This window comes from Marmota monax, unplaced genomic scaffold (assembly GCF_021218885.2).
Source record: "Marmota monax isolate L192 unplaced genomic scaffold, Marmota_monax_Labrador192_F-V1.1 WCK01_AAM20220418_F8-fsc00149, whole genome shotgun sequence".
Taxonomy (NCBI): Eukaryota; Metazoa; Chordata; class Mammalia; order Rodentia; family Sciuridae; genus Marmota; species Marmota monax.
In genome coordinates this window covers 447721-458972 of record NW_026693170.1, presented here as the reverse complement: position 1 = coordinate 458972, position 11252 = coordinate 447721, and the positions used below count along the sequence as shown (strand labels likewise).

The window sequence follows — 11252 nt, the reverse complement described above, 5'->3', positions numbered from 1 at the left end:
CCAGTCGGTCTAAATTTGCACAGGGCGCCTGCGCAGTAACCCCAACAAAGAAGGCCGGAAACAACCACAAAGGCACCCATTAATAATAATAACAGGGCGGCCATTCACACAGCCCTACCACGTGCCAGGCACTGCGAGGACATGTTTATGAGGCCTGCCACTCGTCCACACTGCCGCCGCCGCTGAGTCTGGAGCAGATGCTACCATCGACTCCATCTCCCAGGCTGGGAAACTGAGGCGGGGGCGGTGAAACGCAGCTCTGGGCTCCGTGTCCTCAAGCCACGCGCTGCACCGCTGCAGGCTGAGGCTGGGGCAAGAGGTCAAGAAACTATTTGTTTAAAAAATGAAAAGAAGTCCGGAAGCCAACCACCAAGGCCCAGGAGGTGGCCCTGGCTCCTGGGACGTGAGTGCTCGGGCCCTGGAGTGGACACACAGGCACACGCCCTGCCGCACGTGCACAGACCCAGCCACCACTGCTCACGGCTGCCTCTCCCCACGGCCCTCTCCGCACCTCCCAGAGCAGGAGGTGATGGCCATGCACCAGGCCCCGGTGCTGGGCCTCTGCAGGTGGCAGCGGGGGAGGAAGCCGCTCAAGCCAGTGCCCGTGCCCACTGCCTGTCCTGGTGAGCCAGCCTTGGGCCTTCTGCCAGGAGGAGAGGATCCAGCTCCCTGCAACTCCCCACGCTGGGCCTGGCTTCTGGGAGACCCGGCGGGGGATGGAGTTTGCCGGGATGAAGGCAGGGAGGCTCCTATCTCCCACACTGTAGAGACTGGAGGCTGGGCCTGGTCCCGGCTGGTGGTCAGATTTATGGGAGGATTTCCATGGCCAGAGGCAGAGACAGATGGTCTACATGACCATGATGCTGCACCCCCACCACACACAGGAGCAGGCATCCCACCCAAGCCCAAGTCCCAGTCTGGAGCCTGCTCAGGAACCATGCCCCCCCCACCCTGCTGACCCGGATTCTATTCCTGGCCTGTGGTGGGGGAGGGCAGGCCTGCTTCCTCACTCATCTCCTGCCTTCTGCCTTCCATGGTCCCTGGGAGGCAGACTGGTTCCTTCTCCTGGGTGCCTGTGTGCAGCTCCAAGTCCTGGGCTTCTCATACTAGGTCTGACCTCAGCCTCTACAGTCCGGTGCACCCTGGGTTCTGTCTGGTTTTCACCTCAGTATTCTCCACTGGGATCTAAACTCTATTACTGCCAGCCACAGGGATGCACACCTGCAAAACCAAAGGCTGGGGAGGCTGGGGCAGGAGGACTCAGTTTGAGTCCAGCCTCAGAAACTCAGCAAAACCATGTCTCAAAATAAAAAATAAAAAGGGCTGGGATGTAGCTCAGTGGTAGTGCCGCAAACAAAACGAAAACCAAACCGCAGTTTTGTTCTGCTGGGCCCTAACCCAGGCCCTTTGCACATTTTTTTGAGGGGTCCAACCCCAGTATGATTCACAGGGGCCTAGTCTCACACCCTCTGCGGCAACTTGACGACGTTCTCCCACAAGAATTCCTCCCACCACAGTCTTTCCATGGAGTCTCAACCCAGATCTAGACCCTACCACTGGAGTCCTCAGTCATCCTGAGAGCTAAACTGTTCAACCTCAGACCAGTCCACGAGGGCAAACCTCCACCACTTGCCGGGTCTAACCTCAGACCCTTCATCTTACCCAGCGTTCCACAGTGGCTTGGTTCCCACTTTCTTGCTGGGGTCTAACCTTAGTTTTCTCCTTTATGGTCTACACTGGGACCTAATCTCTGTCCCGTTTCTGGGTCTAACCTTGGATTCTCTTGTCCTTAAAACCTCCTCCCTTGATTTTTCTAGGTGACTTCAGCATCCACAGAACCTGGCATACAGTAGGTGCTTTAAAAATGCTTGCCATACAAAAGAATGAAGTCAACTGTGAAAGCTTTGTTTCTCTGGACACATGACCAGTGCTCAGTGCAGTGGAGATGGCGGGTGGGATCGCCCGTTTCCCGCTGGGGATGCTGAGGCACAGAGAGAGGGGCTAGCCTGGGTCACAGGGCTCGTGGGGCAAAGTTAGAGCAGAGACTCAGGGCTGTCCCACCCGGGGACCTGGGGAGACCACACTCTTCTTGGGACACCTCCTCAAATCAACGGCTGGAGATGTGTCTCATGAACTGCTCCAGGTGTAAGAAGAATGAACCGACAGGTAGGTGCTCAGGAGGCCGGGGGCTCTGCAGGCCCTGGGCCCGACCTGTCCCCAAGCCCCCGTGGCCGCTGTCTCCTCTGTTCTACTTGACGCCGAAGCCGGGTCAGGACCAGCTCAGAGGCCTGGATGAGACTGTGCTGTGGGGAGAGGAGGAGGAGGAGGGCCAGCTGAGACAAAGCAGGGAATGCACCTAGACCACGGCCGGGCAGTGGGGACTGGACACCCAAGGGCCAGCAGGGCACAGAGCGCAGACTGCAGGGTGTGGGGAAGAAGGAATTTCTGAGACAGAACGAAGGCTAGACCCAGAGAGAAGGTCTCAAGTGAATTCCAGTGGGAAGGACAGGCCTAGACCCAAAAGTAGGGGAGCAGGCCAGAAATCAGTGGAAGGGTCAGAGATGGGTCAAAATAAAAGCAGATAACACTACAAAGGGAGTGAGTCCGACTACTAGAGGCTCAATGACCCTGGAGAGGCGAAGGTGAGACCCTAACAGCAAAAGAAAGGTCAACAAGGCAAAGAAGCCGCAGATCCAAGGGGAAGAGAGAGGCTCTATTAACACACGAGGGCCAGGGTTAGACCTCAGCTGGAAGGTCTGAGGTTAGACCTCAGCAGCTGGGAGAGAGGAGCAGACAGCTGGAGTGAAACGCTTAAGTAGACTGTGATGAAGGGTGATGTGGCAGCGAGGTCACAGTAAAAGGAAGCCCTTTCACCCACAATCAGACCACAGTCTTTTCCACTAGGGTCTAACCTCAGACCTCTTCAGTGGGGTTTATGTCCTTGGCATTAGGGTCTAACAGCAGCCTCTCTCCTGGCTCTGAGTCTCCACATGGTCTAACCTCAGGACTCATCTGCTAATCTCAAGCATCTCCACTGGAGCCTAACCATCTAAACCCCTTTTTCCTGAGACCTCACTTTGTCCTGCCCAAGGTGGTCCAACCTCAGATTTCCCACTGGAAGCTCACTCTATCTTCTCCTAGGGCCTAATCTAGACCATTCTGGAAGGATTAGCCTGTGGGAAAAGGCCCAAGGAAGACTCCAGCAGCAGAGGGGAGAGCCAGAGGAGAACCCAGGCTAGACCAGCCAGTGCGGCCCTGGGTCAGAAGGGAGGGAAGGAGAGAGCAGGGGTAAGGTGGGCAAGGTACGGTACAGCCTCAAAGGTGGGGTGACGGTCAGCAGAAGGTCAAGGCTAGACCAGAGCAGAGGGAGCCACATTGCAATGGAGGGTCCAAGGCTGGACCACGGGCCATTTCCATGGGTGGATGATGGACCAGGACAGGCAGAAAGGCACCTAGGCTGCTGTGCGAGGGTCAGAGGTCAGAGGTCAGTGGGAGGTCAGAGCACAGTGGCTGGGTGCCTGGAGCTGCTGCAGCAGGCAGCTGGAGGTCACGCTGCAGGGCAGGGTAAGAAGTCGGACGTGGAAGTCGATGCCACCAGCAATTGGCAGTTAGCCACAGCCAGTGCCGTGGGGACCAGCGGAGGAGAAAGGGCTGCGGAGGTGAGGCAGGTGAGTCCCCCAGACACAGGGGCAGAGGCTCCGGTGCAGGGGAAGACTCAGGTTGGCCCACGGTGGGCAGCGCTGAGGCTCGCCACAGAGAAGGGCAGCGAAGCAGAGCTCGAGGAGGGACCGTGGGGGTGAGGAGGGACCGTGGGGGTGGGGAGGCCCCTGGAGGCTGAGGGGAGCTGGGGCGGGCGGGTAACCTCCTCCCCCAGGAGGGGCCCACCCAGCTGCAGTGTGTGTCCTCCTGGCCATGAACCCCACGGGAAGGGGAGAAACAGCACTCATGCTCCCCCTGGACCAGGCTGAGGCCTGACCCCTCCTTAGCGTCCCGTCCTGCCTCCCTGATGCCCACGAGGACCCTGCGGGAACAGGCCTGGTCCCACAGATGTGCGGACCCTCCGCGGGCCCCGTGCCCAGCCCTGGCCTGCGAGTTACCTGCAGGATGTGCATGCCCTTCAAGGAGACCACGGCCAGCTCCTGCAGCCCGTCGCCGGTCAGGTCCACGTGAGCCATGGCCAGCAGGGGGCTCGAGAAGCTCCGCCGCCACAGCAGCTGGAAGCCAGGGGTGGCCCCCGGCAGCCCCAACTCGGGGCCGCGGTACTTATAGCAGAGCAGCTCCTGCGGCGGGAGGCAAGGTCACAGGCTGAGGGGGGCGCAGGGACATGGGGCACGGCAGTCCCAGCCCGCATGTCCCACCTGTCCATAGGTGGCCACCAGGACTTCTGGTTGTCCATCTAAATCCACATCAGTGACCAGGCCACAGAGGACGCTGTCAAACTGGTCACTGCCAGGTAGGAGAAGCTGGTCTTCAAGGCCCCGGTTCAGCAGGTCCCTGAGGACCAGCCCAGCGTCAGCTGGTCACTGACCTGTGCCCCTCAGGGTGTCTGCCTCCCAACTCTGCAGGCCAGGCCACCTCACACCCAAGAGGAGGCCCCGTGCTCCTCCTGGGGATTCGCACGCCCCGTCCCCAGTCTGGACACCCATGCTGTCCCCAGAGCCTGGACGGCTTGGACCTGGCTCGGGTACCTCCCGTCCACCCGTGGTGTGCCAGAGCTGGCTGTGTTGGCCCGTGGGGGTGGACGGGGCTTTCAGACGCTCTGGTCTCCTGCTGGGGTGCCTGCCCCACTCCACGGTGGGGGCACTGACCCCATGGATGCGGCCTGCCCAGGTGTGTGGGAAAATACTAGCTGGAACACTCCCTGGCCCACCCTCTCCAGGGCTGGGCATCTCTGCCCACCCGAGGCCTCTGTCCACTCTCTACAGGACCCGGGTGTTAAATACTCACAGTGCCCTTCCTGGGTCACCAACAGCTTCACCTGCCCAGCCCTGCCCAGCCTCACCCAGAGGGACCTCCTGCTGAGGAGGACAAGGTTGGGTCGCGGGGTCAGGCCCCCCCTGCCCAGGCCCTCACCGGTACACCACTGCCGGCTCCAGCATGCTGACCACGAGCACGCTGCACGCCTCCTGCCGCGGCTGGTCCGGGGCCTCTGCAGAAGGAACGGGAGTGGTGCGGGGTCTGTGGGGACAGGTTCCTCCCCACACCCCGTCCCCCTAGGTGAGAGGAACACCAGTTAGGTCTCAAAGAAGACAGGAGGTTAGAGGCTGGACCACAAGAGAAATGACGGAGGTCGGTACTACAGGGAAGAGCAGGTGTTAGATGGCCACGTGAGGGGCCTGAGGTTCGACCCAGCAGAGAGACCGGTCCCTGAGGAGTCGTGGAGAACACCAGGTAGGGGGTGCGAGTAAGGGCCAACCCCAAACGGCACAGGGGCCAAAGAAACGCCATCAAGGCCAGATGGGCCAAGGAACAGGAAGAGACCAACGCACGGGGGTTGATGGTTCCATCCTCAGTGGTGGGACAGTAGTCGGTCCGCAGACAGTAGAAAGGACAGAACGGGGGATGCGAGTACGGCACCAGGGGAGGAGTGAGGGTCAGACCACAGAGGGAATGGTGCAGCTCAACCCCGGAGCAAAAGTCTAGGTCAGACCAAAGCACGGAGAGCAGAGGTGGCCAGCGGAGAAGACCCGCGCTAGGCTACGTGGGCAGGAGGGGAGAGGAGGGGAGAGGAGAGGAGGGGAGGGGAGGGGAGGGGCACGCCATCGCGAGGGCTGGACAGGGTGCGGAGGGAGGGATGGGGTCTGACACCCCGGGTGGGGGAACCAACTCGGGTGGGGGAGCTGAACCTGCGGAGTTGCCTCCCCTGGTCCCTGTGCCCTGAGCTCACCCTCGGGGGCCGTGAGGCTGAACACGATCACTCGGGAGATGGGGCCGTCCTGCAGGACTGTCCACATGTGCAGCACCTCTGCATGGAGAGCAAGGACTCAAGGCTCTGCCCCCGTTCCCAGCCCTGGCGCACGGCCTGGCCCTCACCTTGACTCCGTTGGTCCACGTGGGCGACACGGACATAGCCACTCTGACAGCCGAGAGCCGAGAGGCGCCGGGATGTGCCGGGGAGGTTGTGGACATCAAGCCAGAGGACACTGGTTGGCGGGTGGATGGACAGACAAATGGACAGCACAGAGGACCATCAGTGGCTCCCAGCACCCACCCCTCCCTGCAGCACTTGGTCAGCAATCTGATTTGCAAGTCGTGATCCCCACTGCCCAATGCTCTGGGGCCAATCCCCATCATCTGATTACTGGGTCCACTTCCTGTTCTCTCTGGGGTCACCACTGTTGGTCAATTTCCCTGGGGGTCACACCTTGCCTTTTCTGAGCTCGTGCCTGCTGCTCAATTTCTCTAGGATCCCCTGTTGTCCTTAAAGGCACTTCCCACCACTGTCTTCTCTGAGGTTACAGCCTAGGTCCCTGCTGGCTTTTCTGGGGCCCATCCTACCTACTGGTCAGATTCGTGAGCTCTGGGAAGAGGTTCTCCACGGGCTGTTCTTCAAACTGATGCAGCCCTTCATTCTGGGGGAACACGATCCACCCAGGTACCTGGAGTTAGCCACCAGCCTCCGGCATCCCCCGCCCAGAGCCAGCCCACGGGGAACCCTGGCAGGGTGTGTTGGTGCCTCACCTCCTTGTAGAGATGGATGGCTGGGTCGTTCCCGCTCAGGAGAAACACAGTCTCCAGCTGATCCCCAACCTGGACCCTGCAAGCAGACAAATCGAGAAAATGGAAGGACCTGAGTGTGGCTGAGTCCAGATGTTTTGGATCCTCTTGGCAGAAATCCTGGCTTGTAAGAACCCTCACATTCAGATGGCAGACCCAGACTAGAATCTCAGACTTCAGCTCTTAGTACCTGCCTCTGTGAAGCGCAGACCTGCAGGAGCCAACCCTCTCAGAAGCTCAGAGCCACCTAACTGTGGTGCTGCCCCATCTCAGCACCACAGAAACTCACGCCAGCACCTCCCACTCCTGGGGCCCTCCCCGGCTGGAATTTTCTCTCTGGAATGGAACTGTAGAACCTTAAAACACTGAGGTTCTTCAATCTGGAAGCCCAGGATTCCAGAAGTTGTTTCTTGTTTTCTCTGAAAGACTAGGGCTTTTAGAAATTGTCATGGTGGGTATGTAGTCTCGTGGAACGTGTGGAACATCCAAACCCTAGCATCTAGAACATGGCTGAGTTTGAATCTTCAGTTTTAGAACTTTTATCTGCTAGACCCAGGTTGGCAAACCAGGACCTGCAGACCAAAACCAACCCACTGCCTGTTTTTGCAAATAAAGTTTATTGGAACACAGTCGTGCTCATTCATTTGCACAGTTATCAACAGCTGCTCTCCTGCAACAATGGCAGAACTGAGTAGTTGTGACAGGGACTGGTCCCCAAAACCTAATATTTTACTATATGGGTCTTCACAGAATAAATTTGCAAAAATACAGTTTTCCAACCCTTATGTTAGAACACCGGTGTTCTACAAGCCCTGGAGTGGAATCCACATAGTTGGGAACACTAGAACTTTGAGATTCTAGATGGTCTGTGTTTCATCTGCTTGTAACACGAGAATGTTAGAAACCTTATACAGAATCTCAGAAGATGCTGGTATCCATAAAACTGTAGAACTTTCAAACCTTGGAATCTTTGAGCTTACAACTCTATAAAACTTAGCATCTTTGAACCTGGGGATGTCAGAATCTAGAACCTCAGAACCTGCTAATTCCTGATGTCTACAGCACAGGTGCTCAATGAGCTCTCTCAGGTAATCTTCTTCAGGGTTGAGAAAGTGGTGGCCTCTGGCTGTCTGGTCCACATTCACCTTAGAAGCATACTGTCCATAGGCAGGTGTGTGGTCTCCAGCTGGCTACTGCCCCTACCACACCCCATGCCCTCCCTCCCTGCTGTGCTGAACCTCTCTGGCCTCAATGGCACTTTGGTTTCCAGTCCTTGATTGACTATAACCCTTTTGTTTTCTAGATGGGGAAACAGACTCCCACTGACAGGGGTCTGGGACCCCAGGTGCCCAGTGACACTCACTCTGTGTGACACAGCTGGAAAGGTGTGAACTGGAGCTCCAGGTTCAGGCAGCTCTCTGTAGGAGGACACAGGCAAATGGGCACCCCACACTTGCCAGGCCCCCCTCCCACCCCCCAGTTCCCAGCCTCACTCACGCGCAATGGAGTCAAGGTTGAATTCAGAGCCAGGCTCATAGTCGCAATAAATGTTAAGAAAGGGGCAGCCCTTGTCCCCTGAATCCTGGGGAAGGAAACTGGCTTCAGGGGTAGCAGGAGGGATTTTGGGAAGGCACGATGGCTGGTGTGTAAGGAGGGTGTGGGTAGGTGGAGGGTGCTCTGGGTACCTTGATGAAAGTGATCCCCACAACCAGGCCCTGCTTCGGGGGTGACTTGTTGAAGGTGTCGATGGAGACAATCTCTGCATCCACTGGAAGGGGACAGTGAAAATGTCACTGTTGGACAGACTTGAGACTCCTGGTACCACCAATCACAGCGACTTCTGACCACCACAATTATGGGTCTGCGAGAGTCCTGACCATCACTATCTGACTACCAGGTACCAGCATCTTGACCTTTGCTTTAGGAATCCTGAATCCTACCCACTTTCAAGCCCCTATTATCCCTGCCCCCGACCCCAGTGATAATCAACCTCGACTCCGTTCAGTCACCCAGTCTCCCATCGTGGTGACCGGGCTCCAAAAGAGCCTCAGAAGCCTCAACACCACGTTTCACTCCCCCCAGCTCTATGGCGCCACGCACCGGGGATGTAGTTGAACTGCAGCTCCTTGGCCACCGGCCGGATTTTCTGTCGGAGGTCTTGGTAGCGGAAGCCGAGCACCTTGCCTTTAAGGGTGGCCGCGAGGAGCTCCCCGCGTCCACCCGCGCCGCCGGCCAGCCCGTACACATTGCTCTGCGACGAGAAACGCGTGAAGCTGTCCTCGCGCAGCGGGCAGGGCCCCGCGGCCACGGCCGCCTCCCCCATCACGCCCCTCCGCAGCCTATGCCTCGGACCACTGTTCTCTACCTAATCCATCGGACGCCTGCCAGTCGCGCAGACGGATGACGTAAACAAACTGCGGACGTTGCCCTGTATCAAGATGGCGCCCACACCACTTTGTCCTATTGCGCTTGCGCGCTCTTCCCTTTCCATTTCACCCGAAGGAAAGGGGCTGCAGGAGTGTAACCAAAGATGGTAGGTGGCGACCCTCGGCCCTTCCTTGTAGGCTGTGTGGAAGGTAGAATGAGAATCATCATAAAACTTAACATTGCCCTTCTGTGCCAGGAACAGTTACTCTGAGGGCATTCAACCTAACAATCTATTCAAAACTCACCAGCAGGCCGAGGTAGATACATCCACTCATATCTATTTTACAGATGGAGTTGAGGTACAGAGAGGTCAAGTAACTTGCTTATGACCACACAGCTATAAAGAACCAGTTAGGCCGAATGCAGTGGTGAGCGCCTGTAATCCCAGGGACTCAGGAGAATCGCAAGTCAAGAAGTTCAAAGTCAGCCTGGGCAATTTATTGAGGCCCTGTCTCAAAGTAGAAACTGAAAAGGGTTAGGGAAACAACTCAGTGGTAAAGCGCCCCTGGGTTGGATCCCCAGTATATATCTCCCCCAAAAGCAGCAGCAGCATTGGAGCCCAAACAAGTTGGTGCTTTACTTCATTATTTTAACTACCATGTTCTTACCCTAAAACAGATCTATCAGGGTGGCACATAACCACCTCCTTTCTTGAATGCCACCCCGCTGACAGTCCGGTTGGCCATTCTTATGGGTGCCACACAACTATTCAGTGGGGCCAGTGGGTACCTTCCCCCTTTCATTCACTAAGCTTTCCCCCTGTGCCAGGATACCATTTACAGATTTTACCCAGAAAATCCTTGCAAGAACCCTACAAAGAGATTTATATCCCAATTTACAAATAATGAAATTGAGGCTTGGGGACAGTAAGTCGTTGGCTGATGGCCAGGGAGTGGTGGCGACAAAATGTAAAATAGGTGTTTGAGGCCTCCAGGGGTTCTTGTTCACACTTCCTTGTCCCTAGGACAAGGTTTGGGGACCCTGTGTGCATCCATATGTCATTTCCAGGAGACATGGGTTGGTCAGGTGTCCTGGCCACTTTGAGTGGAGACTGCGTCTCCCTAGGCTCAGCCAAATCGCCAGCACCTGGAACACTAGGCCTGACTGAGCAGGCAGCAGTACCTGTTCAGAACCATAGAGCGCATGCTAGGCCCTTCACCAAGCCCTGGGCGATTAGTACCTGAAGGACAGCACGTGCAAGCCCTCAAGGCAGGTGGACATGGAAAGTGGGGAAAAGAAAGCGGGTGGACAACCCCAGAGATCTGGAGTTGGTAAGAGCTCCTAGGCGCAGCCCTGGGTGTGCCCAGAGTGTGCCTTCGACCTGGCACAGAGAGGAGAAGCCTGAGTGAATGGGACACAGGGGCCAGTGTCCCCTTCCCATGTGGCAGCCTGTGAACCTCGTTCACTTAGTAGTTGTTGAGTGAATGAAAAACACATGAAGTTATGATGGCAAGGCAAAAACTGCCCCCTTCAGGTTTCCCCCCCGCTGCTCATTTGAACCACCTGTGGAGCTTCCCTAAGACCAACCCAGAGCAGGAGCCTCACTCAAACCACGACTTAGCGTAGGCTGTGGCCCGAGGTGGAAGACGTTCAATGGCTTGAGAGTTAGACCTAGGTCATGGGCGCAGAAACAGCTTCCCACCCTTCCCCGTCAGCAGCGCCTGGAGCAGACCGGGCCGCCTGGCCACTCCTTCAACTCCGGAGCCTCACCAGAACTTCCTGCAGGGCCAGTGCTGGAGCCTCTCCCAGGCAGCCCCTCCTCATCACTGTCCCTGCTGCTTCGTGACCATCCCACATGCTGTGACACTCTGCCTCCCTGCAGTCTCCTCCAGCCAGTGCCCCACCACAGGGAGGGGTCACCCTGGGGAAGCATAGGCGGACCAGGTAATCTGTCTGGCTCACAGGGGACCCCACTCTGGAGTGTGGCAAAGCTGGCCAGTTCCCACCCACCTCTGTCAGGCAAAGGGACCTGTCACCTGTCCCACCCCCAGACCCACACAGGACTCACACTCTGCCCACAAAGTCAGTTCTTCTCCATCCCGTGACAGATGGAACAACTGTCACTGGGCGTCCAGCCTGCCCCCCAGGGGAACCTGGACGTGGGTGAG

General features: G+C 57.4%; 1 protein-coding gene across 1 annotated transcript; it reads right to left on the bottom strand.

The window, feature by feature from the left end:
- Positions 1-1884: 1884 nt before the first annotated feature.
- Kptn (kaptin, actin binding protein) lies at positions 1885-9122 on the bottom strand. The gene is made up of 12 exons (XM_046455819.2): positions 8818-9122; positions 8403-8485; positions 8215-8299; positions 8081-8135; positions 6682-6757; positions 6499-6572; positions 6034-6143; positions 5888-5965; positions 5074-5149; positions 4359-4494; positions 4098-4280; positions 1885-2303 (listed from the first exon to the last, which is right to left on the bottom strand). The coding sequence occupies exons 1-12, from the start codon at positions 9038-9040 to the stop codon at positions 2175-2177; spliced, it is 1308 nt and encodes a 435-aa protein (XP_046311775.1). The 5' UTR covers positions 9041-9122; the 3' UTR covers positions 1885-2174.
- Between the last annotated feature and the right edge of the window lie 2130 nt (positions 9123-11252).

Coding starts and splice junctions, on each gene's coding strand:
- Kptn (XM_046455819.2), bottom strand. CDS start 9,040: ATGGGGGAGGCGGCCGTGGCCGCGGGGCCCTGCCCGCTGCGCGAGGAC. Junction 8,136..8,214: donor CAACCTTGACTCCATTGCGC/GTGAGTGAGGCT, acceptor GTCCTCCTACAG/AGAGCTGCCTGAACCTGGAG. Junction 4,281..4,358: donor TGGTGGCCACCTATGGACAG/GTGGGACATGCG, acceptor CTCCCGCCGCAG/GAGCTGCTCTGCTATAAGTA.